This window comes from Cicer arietinum, chromosome 6 (genome assembly GCF_000331145.2).
Source record: "Cicer arietinum cultivar CDC Frontier isolate Library 1 chromosome 6, Cicar.CDCFrontier_v2.0, whole genome shotgun sequence".
Lineage (NCBI taxonomy): Eukaryota > Viridiplantae > Streptophyta > Magnoliopsida > Fabales > Fabaceae > Cicer > Cicer arietinum.
Genome location: NC_021165.2, coordinates 2,950,400 through 2,968,274, shown reverse-complemented (window position 1 = coordinate 2,968,274; position 17,875 = coordinate 2,950,400). Strand labels below are relative to the sequence as shown.

General features: G+C 33.3%; 3 protein-coding genes across 7 annotated transcripts; 1 reads left to right on the top strand and 2 right to left on the bottom strand.

The window, feature by feature from the left end:
* Positions 1-278: 278 nt before the first annotated feature.
* LOC105852716 (uncharacterized) lies at positions 279-927 on the bottom strand. The gene is made up of 2 exons (XM_012719287.3): positions 712-927; positions 279-629 (listed from the first exon to the last, which is right to left on the bottom strand). Exons 1-2 carry the CDS (start codon positions 910-912, stop codon positions 504-506), a joined length of 327 nt encoding a protein of 108 aa, XP_012574741.1. The 5' UTR covers positions 913-927; the 3' UTR covers positions 279-503.
* Positions 928-1,974: 1,047 nt separating this feature from the next.
* On the top strand, positions 1,975-7,252 carry LOC101508832 (CRM-domain containing factor CFM3, chloroplastic/mitochondrial-like). 5 transcript variants are annotated; one of them, XR_190304.4, is made up of 11 exons: positions 1,975-2,511; positions 2,700-3,054; positions 3,139-3,269; positions 3,513-3,863; positions 4,859-5,015; positions 5,093-5,385; positions 5,467-5,526; positions 6,291-6,374; positions 6,585-6,749; positions 6,817-6,859; positions 6,971-7,252. XR_190304.4 is itself a non-coding variant. In XM_027337354.2 (9 exons), exons 1-9 carry the CDS (start codon positions 2,002-2,004, stop codon positions 6,607-6,609), a joined length of 1,962 nt encoding a protein of 653 aa, XP_027193155.1. In that variant the 5' UTR covers positions 1,975-2,001; the 3' UTR covers positions 6,610-7,252. The 5 variants fall into 5 exon arrangements, 2 of the variants coding, with proteins under 2 accessions (XP_027193155.1, XP_004512867.1); XR_190302.4 differs by having other exon boundaries at positions 6,817-7,252; XR_190303.4 differs by having other exon boundaries at positions 6,585-6,859.
* A 2,232-nt stretch (positions 7,253-9,484) lies between these two features.
* LOC101508305 (uncharacterized) lies at positions 9,485-13,500 on the bottom strand. The gene is made up of 7 exons (XM_004512808.4): positions 13,286-13,500; positions 13,122-13,199; positions 11,754-11,792; positions 11,100-11,675; positions 10,927-11,019; positions 10,035-10,220; positions 9,485-9,952 (listed from the first exon to the last, which is right to left on the bottom strand). Exons 1-7 carry the CDS (start codon positions 13,376-13,378, stop codon positions 9,842-9,844), a joined length of 1,176 nt encoding a protein of 391 aa, XP_004512865.1. The 5' UTR covers positions 13,379-13,500; the 3' UTR covers positions 9,485-9,841.
* Between the last annotated feature and the right edge of the window lie 4,375 nt (positions 13,501-17,875).

Here is a 17,875-nt window from a genome sequence, read left to right as displayed (position 1 = left end):
CTTAAACAAGCCTTCTTCATTTTTTTACTATCATGCACATTATTTTGTATAATTTGATACATATTATAACAAATCCAAATGTTACATTAATGAGAAGAACTAAATATGAATTGACGAAAAATACATGTTTTTGAAGCAGTAAGTCGGTATAGCCATATAGGTAACTCTTAAACAATGATGCAAGCTTTCTTGAGTTATAAACGGTGTACAAGTAGCCTTTGTACAACATCTATACAATACATCATTTTAACCAAACAATGATGACGGAGAGCACCAAGGAGATTAACTTATAGACTTTTCATACATGAAACAATGAAGAGATAGTAGTTTCACTTAATTTTGCAGAATAGTAAATAACTAGAAGATAAAGAAATAAAAGTTCGGGTTGACATAGTTCTAGCCAACCACTTTGATCATAGGTAACATGATCATAGGTAACAGAAGAATATACGCCAAATTGGAAGGATTAAGACTGCCTAATCACATTGTGTAAATGTACAACATCATTTACGCAACATCAGTTGCAGTTGCAGCACTTGATTTCTTTGTTCCGGAGGCAAAAGATTTATCTGCTCTGGTGTGAGACTCATGACTTGCTGAAGCAGTGCCTTCTCCATCTCTGGCGTCAACTGCATGTACCCAATAAGAGAATATCAATATACTGCAGGACAATTTCTACGAAGTAAATGCCAATTCAGAAATAACTATTACCGCAGGGGGCCTAAGAGGCTGATTAGCAGCACCCACCAGAACAGAAACCACAGATTGTGGTCCCAGAGGACCAGAATGCTGTACTAGATTTTCTGATGGACCAGGCATCCAAGAAGACCCTCTATCAATTTGCATTGCATTTCCAGATTGATTACCGAAATCAGACCCGAATGGCATATTTCCAACCTGAAAATCAAGCATGACTTAGCATGTTAGGAACCAGTAGTCCAGTACATGAAGCAGAGTAATGGAACATAAACACAGCAAATAAAGATCAACTGAGTATTATTTAATGATGGGATGGGGGAAAGTTACAGAGGATACAATCCATCTGCCACAGAGCTAGGATCCTATAACAAACTATTGTAATTCCAGATATGCTCCACTCTCTCCCCTTCAGCCTATTTGATAGGCCCACAGCCTAACCACACTTTTGTTATGCCCCACTCAGCTCATCAATTTATTCGTTACTCCCCACTTCCCTCTGACCTCTTCTAGAATACTACTGCCACACTTTGGGCCCAAGAGATGAGTTGTGAATCAAAGGGACTCGTGGTTGGGGTCTAACAATGAACTTGAATAACCAATTACTATTACGTAGTGTTACATATCATCATGACCTTTGCTGCTTATCAAGCTATGTTACTTAATCTTTAGGTCAAATGCCAGCATGCTAGCTAATTGAACAAAACTAACTAATTCAATTGTGAAAGATAAATGCAGCAATGATAAATTTGTCCGGAATAAATTGTGTAGATTGGTTTCAACTTTTAGCCATAGCAATCATCAGTACAATATGGTAGCGGAGCAGGGAAGTTAGACTACCACTCACCCATGGCATCAACACAGTTTTCCAATCTTACAATAAAGAATAAGTTTTATAATAAAGAATAAGTTTTATATTCCTAAATTAAGTCTAACAATAAATTAGGGAAAATTCAAACTATTGAGAATTGAGAGGAAAATAAAGGGAAAAACATTGTGTTGATATCAAGTGTATGCAAATTTAAATACAGTTATTGTATTACTTCGTAACCATTGTTTGTTATATTATGGTTTAAATATTTTTCTCTCTTATTAAAATGATTATTAAATGCGATATTATCATACCAAAAATTTATTGATGGCATCTAACATAACGAGTATAAGAACTAATATAAATTTATTAATATGTAATAATGTAATTAATTAATTAACATTACATCAAACATAATTAAATTCGTTATTATTATATAATATAATAAAATTGTATAAAAAGGAAATGTGATTGATTATGAATTATCAAATGAAATGATGGTACTATCATCACTGAACTCGCTCTCTTTTCCATCCAAATTCAAATTCACATTTGGCATTCTCAACCGTTTCTATTTCTCAACCAAATCCAACTTCAACGCCATCGATCGAGTCGTTTTTCGCTTTCGCAATTTGGCTTCACTTGATGATGATGATGATGATGATGAACCAACCCGAACCCTACTCCCTCGTCAGTTTTTGCACAGAGAATGGATTCGCACCGACGAGGCGGTTTTCCCGTCGGAGAAGGAGGTGTATCAGCAACAAGATAAGAAGAAGAATGAAGTAATTGCGCCGTGTTTGGCGGAAGAAGAGCTTAAACGATTGCGAACAATTGGAATACATCTTAAAAAGGAGAAGAAGGTAAGTGTCCCTCAAGCTGGCCTCACGCGTTCCGTGCTCCAAAAAATTCATCATCAATGGAAAAACAATGAATTGGTGTGCCTTAAGTTTCACCAACACCTTCTTGCTCCCAATATCAACTTAGCTCATCGCATCGTTCAGGTAGCTTTCTTCCTTTTTATTTCACCCTATTTTTATAGCGCTTATAACTAACTTAATTAAGCTGTGTATCCAAACAGAAAAGATAATTTCGGTTAGAAGTTAGTTATTCAATTCTGGAAATTGAGCTCTATAGAAAAGATAAGCTGTGTTGAAGAATTTGTGAACTCATATCTTGTAGATTTGTACAGCATCGAACTGGAGGATTAGTTATTTGGAGGTCAGGAAGTGTTATGTGGGTGTACCGTGGTAACAATTATCAAGGGCCAAAAATTGTGTGTCAACGTATTTCAAAGGGAGGACCTGAGAACATGACGCCGGAGGAGGTTGAGTTCGATAGAATGCTTGATGATTTTGGTCCTCGTTTTGTTGATTGGTGGGGTACAGGAGTACTTCCTGTTGATGCTGATTTGCTTCCTTCTATGCTACCTGGTTACAAAACACCTCTTAGGCTTCTTCCTGCAAGAATGCATCCACGGCTCACCAATGATGAGCACACAAATATGCTGAAACTTGCCAAAGCTCTTCCTTGTCATTTTGCCTTGGGTAAGTGAAAATCATCAGCAGTACTGTTTTATTAAATTTCTTTTAACTTTTTCTGATAACGATCTTGTGCTGACCTTCATAAAGGGAGAAATAGAAATCTTCAAGGTCTGGCGTGTGCTATTCTTAAGCTTTGGGAGAAAAGTTTAGTTGCAAAGATTGCTGTCAAGCGTGGTGTCCAGAATACAAACAATGAACTGATGGCTCAGGAGCTAAAGGTTTGTTATGTACAAATTCCTGTTCGTTGCCAGTTGCTTGTGAAATTGAGTTTGCTTAAAGGCTATAGCTGAATGCATCAAATTATGTGCAAGTACCTTGTTGCTAAGGAATAAATATTACATTGTAATAACTATTGCTTAAAACTGTATAATAGGCTGCAGGGCTGATTAGATAAAAAATAGTAAATGCAATTTGTAGAATGAACAGTGCAATTAGTATTTATAATTTTTGTTGTGGTCCAGAAATTAACAGGAGGTACCTTGTTGCTAAGGAATAAATATTACATTGTAATATATCGTGGGAAGGACTTCATTCCAGCCAGTGTGGGTACCATTTTAGCTGAAAGACATGAATTAAAGAAACAGATGCAGGATGTTCGGGAGAAGGTGGAGCGCAGATCTGTTAATGCAACTCCATCTGAGGAAGATCGAACATCTGCACTAGCAGGGTCATTGACTGAGTCTGAGTTCTATGAAGCTCAAGCACCCTGCGGAAGGGACTTATATACTGTTGAACATGAGAAGATGATGAAAGAGGCTGCCAAAACCAAAAATGTTAGGCTCATGAAAAAAGTTGAACTTAAACTAGCTGTTGTAAGTATCTACTTGTTTATGAAGATTATATATGGTTGAGACAGTAGTTGTGCTTTATTGTTGGAATGTAAATCATAAATGGCTTGCTTTAAAGGGGAAGAGGTTTTTTAATGTTCACATAATTAGTCTGCAAATAACTATCATACTGTTGTCGCGTCATAAGAAGAGGAACTGTTGAGAGGTCGATATGTTCTTTGGCATTCTGATTCAAGATCGTAAGTTAATACTACTATTTACATGTTATAATATTTATTTATATATTGATATATCCCAACATTGAAATTGAGGTTTCCAAAGCAAATAGCATATGTTGTGGGGGATACCGTTCATTAGCCAAAGCTTTGAAATCAGTTGGAAGGTTTGGTAGTTTAGTAATGGTGCAGAAAAATGTATCTTATGAATCGGTGGTTTAGTCTTAGAAATCTTTTTTTCCCATCAAGGGCTTCTTGAATCTCAGGAATATGGCAACTTCATTTTTTGCATAAAACCTTAGAAATTCATTATGGGCATAAAGCCTTAGAAACACTCAACATTTGATACATCCTTGGAGCTTTAGGTCAAGCCAATAGGGACTAAATACGTTGAGCTTAAATGCCTAATAAACTGAAGAATTAAGAAAAAGCAAAAATAACCAATGGTGAGACTTGGTAGGTAGGCCTCAGTTTGGAATTCTGGATTCCTGATAATATAAACCCTTTCAGCTTATTGTTTTTACCTAATTGTTACTGCAGCACTTGTTTATCTGCTTGCTGTTTTATAAAGTTAAATTTGGAGGTTTGGCTTTATCTGAATTGTAAAGCCTGAATAAATAAGCTTGCTGTGTTATAGTTCAACTGTATATACTTATTTATAGTGAGGTATTTATATCCCTCAAATACAGCATATTAAAAGGATAGAAATGAATATTTATAATGTGTTTTTGTGACTTTTGTTTTCTTATGAACATTTAATTTAATTTTCTTTTTTCATATTTACACCTCTAAATACATGAACAGGCCCAGGCAGATATGTTAAAAGCAGAAAAGCTATTAGCTGAACTAAAAGTGTCCATGGTTCCAGCTGGTCCTGATAATGAGCGAGAAACAATCACAGATAAAGAACGTGTTATGTTCCGTGCGGTTGGTTTAAAAATGAAGGCGTACTTGCAACTTGGTTGGTAATATTCAGCTGAATAGAAGTTGCTATATTGCAATGATGCAATCCTAACTTCTACTTATGATATTCCGCAGGTACACATGGTATTTTTGATGGTATCATTGAGAATATGCATTTGCATTGGAAGCATCGAGAACTTGTTAAATTAATAACAAAAGAAAAGACTCTTGCAATTGTTGAAAACACAGCTAGGTTACTGGACTTCAAGAGTGGTGGAATTCTAGTAGCAATAGATAGACTTCCCAAAGGATTTTCTCTGATTTACTATCGTGGAAAGAATTATAGGCGGCCCATTAGTCTCCGGCCAAGAAACCATTTAATGAAAGCAAAAGCATTGGAGCATTCCATATCCATGCAACGGCACGAGGTTTCAAATTTTTATGACAATTTCAAATCTATTTTTCTCATTTTATATGTGACAATATTTGATCTTGTATAAGTTGTGCAGGCTCTGAGTCAGCATATAACTGAGTTGAGGGGGGAAATAGAAGAAATGAAAAAAGAACTTGTAAGTAATCAATGCATTGTGCTTACCTGAAATGACTTAATTGGTTGCATACCCAGCTAATTATTACTTCAAAATAATCTCATGAAGAGACTGGGAAAATCCTCCACCCCATATATTTTGGGTTTTGCATTTTACTCTCTGCATTATAGAATACTCAATCAAAATTAGCAATTGAAACCTTTCTGCTGTCTGCACTGATTGCTGAGTCTTTGTGGGAATAGTTTGCCCTTTTGTTTATTACTTTTAGAGTACATTTATAGAACTAAATTTTACTCATTCATGATTCATGCACTTGACATACTGTGTTAGACTTCTAGGCTTTTAGAGTATTTCTAATGTCACGTGCTACTGGGTTTTCTTTAATTCAATATACATTTTTTTGGTGAACTGTTCAATTTATGTTGGCAGGTTATTCGTTAAACTCATCAAGTAGCTCCAAATATATTTTTAGGAATGTTTTACATTGTAATCTAGTCAAATGCTAGAAAAAAATACACATTTCCATAAATAATCATTAATATTGGATGGATAATGTTGGTTCCACTTAAAGAGAGCCAGCCTATATTTTAGTGGGACCTGCATTAAATTTACCTTACAGCCGAGTGTGCTGTGAAAGTTTGTATTACTTTTTAGTATATTACTAGGTCCTCATGCAAATGTGATGGTTGTATTGTGTCTAATCCTGACACTCACAGACCAGCATCAGGTTTCCCTAATGTCAGTATAACATCTAGTCTGAATTGCTTTTATCAAATTTACCATAGGGTTTGTCTCAAGATTTGGAACCTGAAGATAGGCTGTGCGTAAAGGACCCTAACCAGATTGACCGCATATCAGAATTCACTCAAGTACGATAATCCTCATCCATTACTTGCTAAATTTGGAGACTTTTTAGCAAATAACTCCTAACGAGTTTCATTTTAATACTTTTTAATAGCTGTTGCGTATATTATTTCCTCACATTTATAATTCAGTGTTTAGAGAAGATTTATATACCAGCTTTGGGATCTTATATGAAAATGCCTAATATTGAGTATGCCATCAAATTTTTCATCTAGACAGGGTACGGAAGAGAAAGGTTGATGAAAGAAACTAATACAAAAAAGGTTCTTCATTGGAATGATGATTAGTTATCTACTTGTTATGATGGTGATTCCGATGATATGGAATGGTGACAATTCCAAATTTTCAAACATGGAAAATGATGGGTTTCTCGAGTGAAGGTGGGTTGTTGTATTTTGCTATTTGCATTTTGAGAAGTTCCTGAATGACATCGGTCATTTCCTGCAGTCGTCTAAGTATTACCAACATTGCTATTGGATCAGTTCTTCTGGTAGGCACATAACTACGATTTTATAAAGGAATGATATCAAATTTTCTGGATCAGTTGAAGGCATCTTTTGCTTTTAAAGCTGACGTATTTCTTGTTTGTTGCAATTAATAGCATTAAAAGAAGTCTGCTCGCGTTCTCTATATCATTAATTTCTCCTACATCTTGTGTTATGAAGAGGCAGGCTTAAAGCATTTATAATGGTTCTTCTTCTGTTTGCACATTTTAGATCTGTAAAACTGCAGTCCTATTTGTTCAAAGTTCTTGAAAGATGTGATTACAAAATCCATCACCTCAATGATTCAATGCCAGTTGAAGTTCCATTGCTCTGGCATAGTGTCTTTTAGGATGTATGGCTAAATTGAGTAATCTGATTTGTTATGTTTGTTTTCCTGATGTTTAATCGTTTTATGATTTTTTCCCCTTCTTCAATGGCATGGTTGTATAGGGATGTGCAAGGAACTAGATTGGATCAATGTGTAGATACTAACTCATCTTTAGGTACGAATATACGCAATAATGTATTGATGTGTGCGTCAAATGATTATCATATTGAATTGGTTTGAAATATAAGTAAATTAAGAAAACCGTTAAACTTCAATCTTCAGTTGCATTAAAATCGGATTAGTCTCTACTAACGTAGACATTTCAATTTAGAAAATAAAGTGAGTAATATAAAAAATTAATATTTCATATTATATACACATGAATGATCAATTATGAATAATTATAATATCAACTATTGATTTGTTTAGTTTATCAACTTCTTACTTTAAAGGAGATAAATTCATTCAAATCTATATATTTTCTTATTAGATTAAAGCTGAGAACAAATTTCAGTTGATTTTGCCAAAAAAATAAATTTTTATTCATTTTGTTTATAGAGGTAATTGTTCATCTACTTTCAATGTTTACTTAAAATGTGTAAAAAAATACTACTCAATTGGAGCTTTCGATAATAGATTGAAGTTTTACACTAATGGATTTTAAAATCATGTGACTTTTTATTTTAATCTTAATCATTCACGATTTTATCGATGACTAATATTCACTCTTATTATAAAATAAAATAAAAATTCATTTGATATATTTCATATATGTGTGTATGTCAAATGTACAAATTTTAAATAAATATTCCCTTACATGGGTGCTTTGGAAATATTGTTGAAAATCTTCGACGAGTGATTTTGAAGATGATTTAGTAACAATTCGATGTCTTCTTGTCTTTTTGTGAATAGGAACTTTTCATGTAGAACATCCTTCTACATTTTTACTAGTAGAATATGGTCTACTTCGAATGATATTTATTATATTTTTGTGTATTTAGAATCATTCATTAGGAGTTTTGTTAAGTAACTCTATTTTATTGTTATTGGACTTTGTCATAGTTTAAATGTTATTTTTCTGTGATATTTTTTTTTTTGTCATTCTAATAAAGTTGAAGAAATAAAAAGAATTATTGGTTACGATTCGTAGTTGTCTGTTGGTTGAGAAGGAAGAAGTGAGGGAATAACTTTGAATTGGAGGATTGATTATTTTTGTGAAATTTAAAATTATTCAAGAAACTCTAATTATCAATGTTATTGTAAAAAGATTATTAGAGAAACTTTATCAATGAAAATGTCATGATGCATATTGTGCTATTTCAATTATTTACTCTCATATCAAGATACGAGAGGTCATTAAACCATATTGATAATGAGCCTATTGGAAATCATTACTTGATTTGTACATCAATTATCAAGTTGTTTTCACTAGACAACCATGGTAGTGCTTATTCTTTAGCTCAAGCATCTATCTCTTATGCTATTTGCAACAACTTTGATTACATTATCTAAAATGTGTAATTAGCAGAAAATTGATGGGATTGTAATTAGCAGGTTAATCACTCATCAGAATAATTTATCTCTGACGACATGTAAGGTAATTTTTACGATCATTATGAATTAACCATTGGAATAAAAAGTGAATGAATTATTTCAAAGAAGACACTATTATATGAAGTAAATTTTTATTAAATAGTGATTCTCTTAAAAAAAAGAAATTTATACATTTTTTTTGTCTTAGAAGAGATGTTAAATATTACCGTAATTAACTCACACAACTGCAATGTCTCATATTCGAATTGTTCAACTTAACAATATCAATATTTGTCAATTCAACTAAGAGTCAAAGACAAATTCCATACATTTTTATAATACCTCTTTTTAGTCTTCAACTGTATTAATTATTTATTTATCAACATATCATTAATCATTTTATATCTTTTTCAACAACCAATAATAAATATTTATGCTGTGAACATAAATTACCTTTGTAGGACAAACTTATAAAAACAATATCAATCATATTGATAAATTTTATTTTACTACCAATTTTATTTTTAAAATTTATTTAGGACAAAAGTAATATGGTTATGGTATACCATTGAACTTTAAAATTTGTGACCACATTCCTATTTGAATTGCTTAAACAAGCCTTCTTCATTTTTTTACTATCATGCACATTATTTTGTATAATTTGATACATATTATAACAAATCCAAATGTTACATTAATGAGAAGAACTAAATATGAATTGACGAAAAATACATGTTTTTGAAGCAGTAAGTTGGTATAGCCATATAGGTAACTCTTAAACAATGATGCAAGCTTTCTTGAGTTATAAACGGGTGTACAAGTAGCCTTTGTACAACATCTATACAATACATCATTTTAACCAAACAGTGATGACGGAGAGCACCAAGGAGATTAACTTATAGACTTTTCATACATGAAACAATGAAGAGATAGTAGTTTCACTTAATTTTGCAGAATAGTAAATAACTAGAAGATAAAGAAATAAAAGTTCGGGTTGACATAGTTCTAGCCAACCACTTTGATCATAGGTAACATGATCATAGGTAACAGAAGAATATACGCCAAATTGGAAGGATTAAGACTGCCTAATCACATTGTGTAAATGTACAGCATCATTTACGCAACATCAGTTGCAGTTGCAGCACTTGATTTCTTTGTTCCGGAGGAAAAGATTTATCTGCTCTGGTGTGAGACTCATGACTTGCTGAAGCAGTGCCTTCTCCATCTCTGGTGTCAACTGCATGTACCCAATAAGAGAATATCAATATACTGCAGGACAATTTCTACGAAGTAAATGCCAATTCAGAAATAACTATTACCGCAGGGGGCCTAAGAGGCTGATTAGCAGCACCCACCAGAACAGAAACCACAGATTGTGGTCCCAGAGGACCAGAATGCTGTACTAGATTTTCTGATGGACCAGGCATCCAAGAAGACCCTCTATCAATTTGCATTGCATTTCCAGATTGATTACCGAAATCAGACCCGAATGGCATATTTCCAACCTGAAAATCAAGCATGACTTAGCATGTTAGGAACCAGTAGTCCAGTACATGAAGCAGAGTAATGGAACATAAACACAGCAAATAAAGATCAACTGAGTATTATTTAATGATGGGATGGGGGAAAGTTACAGAGGATACAATCCATCTGCCACAGAGCTAGGATCCTATCACAAACTATTGTAATTCCAGATATGCTCCACTCTCTCCCCTTCAGCCTATTTGATAGGCGCACAGCCTAACCACACTTTTGTTATGCCCCACTCAGCTCATCAATTTATTCGTTACTCCCCACTTCCCTCTGACCTCTTCTAGAATACTACTGCCACACTTTGGGCCCAAGAGATGAGTTGTGAATCAAAGGGACTCGTGGTTGGGGTCTAACAATGAACTTGAATAACCAATTACTATTACGTACAAGTAGTGTTACATATCAACATGACCTTTGCTGCTTATCAAGCTATGTTACTTAATCTTTAGGTCAAATGCCAGCATGCTAGCTAATTGAACAAAACTAACTAATTCAATTGTGAAAGATAAATGCAGCAATGATAAATTTGTCCGGAATAAATTGTGTAGATTGGTTTCAACTTTTAGCCATAGCAATCATCAGTACAATATGGTAGCGGAGCAGGGAAGTTAGACTACCACTCACCCATGGCATCAACACAGTTTTCAAATCTTAACCATCAGTTGTAGTTCAACATACCTGATAAGGTGGCTGAGATGATTGTTGACTTGGTAGTGGTGTCTGCCCAAGTGGGAACGTAGATCCAACACTAGAAGGAGGTTTTGTACCTGGCTGAAAATTTCATCAATAAATACTGTTACAGTTCAACAAGTCGTTAGATCACAAATTGATAACTGAAATATTTGGCTTACATGAAACATGGATTGTGGAAGATTATGAGAAGCACCAGCATGTTGAAAACCTAAATTGGCACCCATTTGTGGGGGATATTGGGGATGGAAGGTTTGCACTGAAGGTGGTCTGAGTTGTGGTGGCAGTGGTGGCTGCAAAGGCATATGCGGAAATCCAGGTGCTTGCAATGGTTGCTGCACCTGACTGGAAGCAGTTGGCATTTGAGTTGGATGAAGTGGTTGTGAAGATGAATGAACAGATGGTGAAGGTATGTGTGGAAGTTGTGACGATTGGGGAATAGATGCTGGAGCCACTTGGGGAGTCAGATGTCCTTTAGGCTGTTGTGGCATCTGCAACGAATGTGCAGGCGTAGGCTGAGATTGATGACTCATTGCAGGAACAGCAGGATATGAAACTGGCACTGAAGGCTGCTTTTGGTGTCTCCTGGGAGGAATTTGAGTTTGTGATACACCTGGTTGATCTTGTACGCCACCTTTCCCAGGCAATATTGGAGCAGGCTGAACACTTGGTTGTTGGGTTGGTTGTACTGCTGACTGCTGATTGTTTTGAGGAGCCACTGGTTGAACTTTAGAAACCTAGAAGCAAATATTGTTTAACATGCCTACCAACAGATGGTTGTGAAAAGGACATTGAAATAAAGTAAAAAAACATACCGCTTGAGGTGATTGCACCATTCCAAGCATAATTTGTGCCTGAGTAGCCAACAGAAAATGGACAAAAATATCAAGTTAGACAAATAGCCTATATGAGACTGAAGCCCCTTAAATAAGTACCGAGGCTATCTTTAAAATAAAATCAAACTAAAACATATACACTACTCTGTTCATTACAGCATTCTGGACTACAACATTTCACAAGAGCCTAACTCCAAAAAATAAATACCTTTATTCCCATTGTCCCATACACTTGCAGGTATTAATAATGTTTTTGTAAAACAACAACTATAATAATGCTGAGAAAAACTATAGCATACATTCACAATACTGCATACAAAATTAAAAATATCATATATGATTAATCTTTATTAACTTAATAATTTGACTCCTCTAAAGTGAACAATTCTTTTCAAATGATACAGTAACTAGTAAGAAATCTCAATAGCATGCACACATACCAATAATTGATGTACTGACATATTAAATTATAATCATTGATTTCTCATCAATGGGGTATCATAGATGTTTTGCTTTACTCTCTAATGTGATAACTAGCTCTAGAGGAGCCAAATGCAACTCGAAAGACATCCAAGAAACATCAAGGAACCCTTACAAAAATCTACATGTGAACAAATATCTTCATAAAAATTTATGTCAATCTTAAACAATATTTTCCCGCCTAAACTTATAATAATTTTGTAAATTTGGAAATGCAATGATATTATATAATCAAATCCTATTCATGCAACAATAATTTGGATACTATTATATCATCTCAACAATAAATTGTCAATACATTTACTTATCATAATGTTTTTAATTTACAAAAAAATATTGTTATTTTGAAAGAACTACAAAATTAATCATCTCACAATTTTTTCCCGCATCGCACAATGGCTTAGTAAGTAGTGAAATTTATAGAGCAACAATCATGATGTCTAAGCAGAAAGCAAATTTTCATAACCTCAAAACAAAACATAGTAACTAAAGTTGTCAAAGGCATCAACAAGTGAAACATTAGTCAGAAATAACACAAATGATACTAAAGTTTAGGAAATAATTGCAGTTTGTGTAAACTATGAAAATCAAATATAGTAGTCGGATAACTGTAGCCATTCATTCCATGCTTTTAAATACTAAATTTAGGGTTGTATCTTATGACTGAAGCATGGAAAATTGGAAATAGGTCCTCTACAACAAATCACTGTAAAATACCTAAATCTATACGATTGTAACTATCAAATAGGGTATTCAATGTAATAAAATAGAATTGAGAACTTGCATAACCAAAATTCGAGGCAATAAGTGAAGCCGGAAAAAAGAAGACGAAGGAAACAGAGAAAGAAATTGGAAAACCCTAGAAACCTGGAAGAGTGCTTTGGTCAACATAGGGTTTTGAATGAGGATCTGTCTCGCTTGCTGCTTATTCTGTTCGATCAGATTCTGAAGGGGAAACGAAACGAAAGGGTTAGCAATAGAATGTGGTAACATGAACATGAAGAGCGAGAAAGAGGATGTAATCGGTATACCTTCATTTGAGACATGATATCGTAGAGCTGATTCTTCGACATTCCGGCGAGGTTCGCCGATAAACCTTCGCCGCTGACCTGTTTTCCGGCCATTGCTCAGCCCAAACTCGGTTCAGAAACTGGTTGAAAATTTTAAGTTTTTCTGAACATCACCGCCAGTTTTTCAGTTACGTAATTTTTAATATGATTTTGTTTTAAAATTTTTGGTATGTACCTAAAAACTTTCGAATAGTGTTCCAAAATATTTAGAATAACAATATTAATTAAATAAATAAAAAAAAATAAAAAAAAACTGGTGGTGCATGCAAAAAGTTTATAAATGTTTGGTCTTAATAAAAGTTTGATGTTAATAATATTTGGTCTTAAAAATCATACGATTAATTAACAATAAAAAATACAATATTGCTACCAACACTCCCCAAATTGCTATTCACACCCCTCAAAATTTAAAAAAAATTAAAATACTCAAAATGCCCCTGCCATCAATGTTACACATTTATTATCTCATAACTCACATTTATCAACTTTCATCACACCTCATAACTCACATACAAAAATCATCGTACCTCACCACCAACAAAAGGGTATTTTTTTTTTTTTTTAAATCTGGGTATTTTACGTGAACTCATTTCACGTAAGTTCTGAAGTTATGTGAACTTAGTTCACGTATGTTTAAAAAAAATTAAAAATCTCAGACTTTACGCAATTTGAATTCACGTACATATACGTGAACTCAGATTGCGTAATCAATGGAGTTTGAAACTTGAATCCTCATAGTGTACGCAATCTGAATTCACGTACACCTACGTGAACTAAGATCGCGTAATCATTGAATGTTGAATAACAAGTCATGTACGTGAACTGAAATTGTGTAAACATCTCAGTATATACGCAATCTTAATCCACGTATGTGTGAATTAAGATTTTGAAATAATTGAAGATTGAAAATCAAACCTACGTGAACTCAATTTCACGTAAGTTTACGTGAAGTGAATTCACGTACGTGTACGTGAACTGAGTTCACGTATATTTTCTAAAATTCAGTTTACGTAAACCTACGTACGTCAACTTACGTGAAATTGAATTCACGTAAATGTTAGCAAAATATTGAATATGATTAATGATGATTGATGGGGATTGATGGTGATTGATGATAATTAATGATGATTGATGATGATTTATGAAGATGGTTAATGATAATGATGGTTAAGGTTGAATAAAATGAAGAAGATGAAGAATGTGTTGAATGAAGATGATGAAGATAGAATAAAGAAGAAGAAGAAGAAGAAGAAGAAAAGTTAGGTTAATGAAGAGGAAGAAGGAGAGGGTAATTTGGGAATATTAATTTTTTTAAACATTTGAGGGGTGTGGGTAGTAAATTAGGGGGTGTTGGTAGCAATATTGTAAAAAATATATTTAATTTAATAATATTGATATTATAAAAAATTTATTAATAATATTGTTTTTTAAATAACTTTATATTATTGTTCATAAATATTACTATATAACAAAACTTACATCATAATATTAATATAATAATATTTTTAAAAAAAAGTTCTTAGAACATAACCGTAAAAAATAAAAAATACAGGTTTGTTTAATTTACATCTTAAAAAGATAAAAAAAATTATTTGAATTAATTGTTTTAAAAAATTATTTTTAATATTATATTTTTTAAAATTAAAAAAATAAAACAGATAAATGGTATTTTAGAGTTGTTTGATTTACATCCCAAAAATTCTATTTTAGCATTTTAAAATTAAAAAACTTATTTAGATTATTTAAAAAAAAAAATATTTTATAAAAATATTTTTAATATTATACTTTTTAAAACAAAAAAACAAAATAGATAAATCGTTGTTTTTTATTTTTCAGTTTTTTTAACTCTATTCAAAAATCTGTTTTTAAAAACAAGTCTTTCAAACAAAATTTTTTTTTCTTAATTCTATTTTTTAAAACAGTTTTCTAAATCAAATTTACAAAATAATTTTTAACAACTAAAATATAAAAATGTTTCAAAACAAGTAAATTTTATATCAAATTAGTAAAATGTTTTAAAATACTATATTCTTTAAAATAACTATATTCTTTTAAAAAAATTAAAACATTTTTATAAAAAAAAAATTATCAAACAAATTTTTTCATTTTCGCATCTTAAAAACCATTTTCAAAAATAAAATTACCAAACAATTTTGTATTTATATTCTACTTAAAAACAATTTTCTAAAATTGACTTATAAAATAGATTTTAAAATCTAAAAAACCAAAACTAAAATTGTTACATATGTTTTTTTTTTGCTCTTTCATCAACCCAAGAGTCGTCCTTCTTCTTAGTGTGAGTTTTTAAAAAGACCTCATCCAATGTGGGGTCTCTACCTAACTCTTCAGCCTTACAAAAAATAAACAACAACAGAACTGTGAACAAAATGAGAGTCAAATTTCGCTAGAAAAGAAAAACAACAAAATATTTTAGCAAAGTAACTCTACATTTTGAAACAACAACACAACAAAACAATAAAAATAGCAAATAGTAGACATGTCCTGGAGTCAAACATTAAATGGTTATACAGTGAAGACTTTGACATAGAAAGCGTACCATCCGAATGGTATGTTCAGCAATGGATATAGATCCACCTGTATGGACAGCTCCTCCTTTAGAAGAAGCACGATTTTTCTTAGCTCGATTTGATATCTCCTTATACGACGGATCCATCCATATCTTCTCAAGATCATTCCAAACACTTTCTCCCATCCAAGTTGGACACTTGCGCTTCTTTCTCGCTTGCATCAACATATCAGAAAGACGCATTGATCCTTTTGTATTGAAGATATTCTTAATTTGAAAATTGTGCTTAGGTAACCAAGCAACTTTTTCCTGCAATATTACATTACAAATAAGTTATAATATATTAATTAGTATCCACACATTAGTTGAACTCATTAACAAGATATATAACTTAATCTTACACCAAATTTGTCGAACCAACGTTCCAAAGTTAATTTTGGGATTGCTCCCCAGCTAGGATATGGATCAATATATTGTGATGTAATGACTGAGGTGAGGGCTCTCGAGGCCACCCTACACGGTAACCACCTGTAAACAATTTTTTTTAAAACATCAAATTTCTAAAAATAACTTGAAACGTACCCTAATCCTCATGTAGTAATGACAAGTTAATCAGAATTTGTTACATACCATCGACCATCTGGCCATATCATTGTTCTCCCATCAGGCGCAACCCCACGACTAGAATTGGAGCATCGTGACCCTTGAGTCTTATTACCAATAGCAACATGTGTTGAAGGTGGTGGGTTAGCTGAAATTGAAGTATGTCGTGAGGCAACAGATGTTAATAGTTGTGACGGTGAATGATCAGCAATCAGGGAAATGTTGTCTTCTGAGACAAAACTCGGTGTGGGCATCATCACTATAATTGGTTCAGTACCATGCACCTTATTAGGTTGGATTGGAAGCACTTCAGCTTGTTGGGTAGGAGGTTGAACAAGTTGTTGGGTGGGATGCCGCACATAGTGTGAGGTTGGTGTAGTGACATTGACATCTAGTGGCAATTGATCAACTGTTGCTTGTACCTGTTGAGCTGCTTGAGTTACCTTATGTGGTAAAATGATGCGATTTTTCTTGAATGGAAGCTTGAGTCTAATCTTTTCTTTTGAAGTCATCTATAAAGAATAAGATGAATAAAAACAATTAGCACACACACAATTCAAACAAACAATCAACAATTCAAGATGTAAAACTAATATATAAAAGGTAGAATATGAAGATTTAAACAAATAATCAACTACTATTTATACTTACGAAAAGCCTTATTTCCATCCATACACACCGGACATGCCAACTTACCTTGGGTACTCAATCCAGATAACATGCCATAAGCAAGAAAATCATTAATTGTCCACATTAAGGTTGCCCTCATTACAAAATTTTGTTTCATGGAAATATCATAAGTCAAAGCGCCCTTCACTCCACAACTGTTTAAGCTCATCTATTAACGGTTGTAAATATACATCAATGTTTGCTTTTGGGTTAGATGGTCCAGGTATGAGACAAGTCAAAAACATGAATGGTTTAGTCATGCACATTTTGGGCGGGAGATTATACGGGGTCACAACAACAGGCCAACAAGAATATGGGGTTGAAGAGGCCTGAATGTATGGCGTGAAGCCATCAGAACATAAACCAAGCCTTACATTTCTTGGTTCATTTGCGAAGTTTGGATACTTTGCATCAAAATGATTCCAAGCTTCCCCATCTGATGGATGACGTAAACTGCCTGAACTCGATATATTATGTTGATGCCATCTCATTTGGGCAGCAGTTTCTGTTGATGCATACAATCTTTTTAACCTTGGAGTGATCGGCATATAGAACATCCTCTTAACTGGAATGTCTTTATGGTTACCTATCCCAGGCTTACTAACGAGATTCATGGCAAAACCTACCCTCTATATCTGCACTATTGTCTTTGTAGTACAACATGCACCCTTTAACACAACAATCAATTTTCTCAGACTTCAATCCTAGCATTGTCACCAATTTTTTCGCTTGGTAAATTTTTTTTGGAAGTG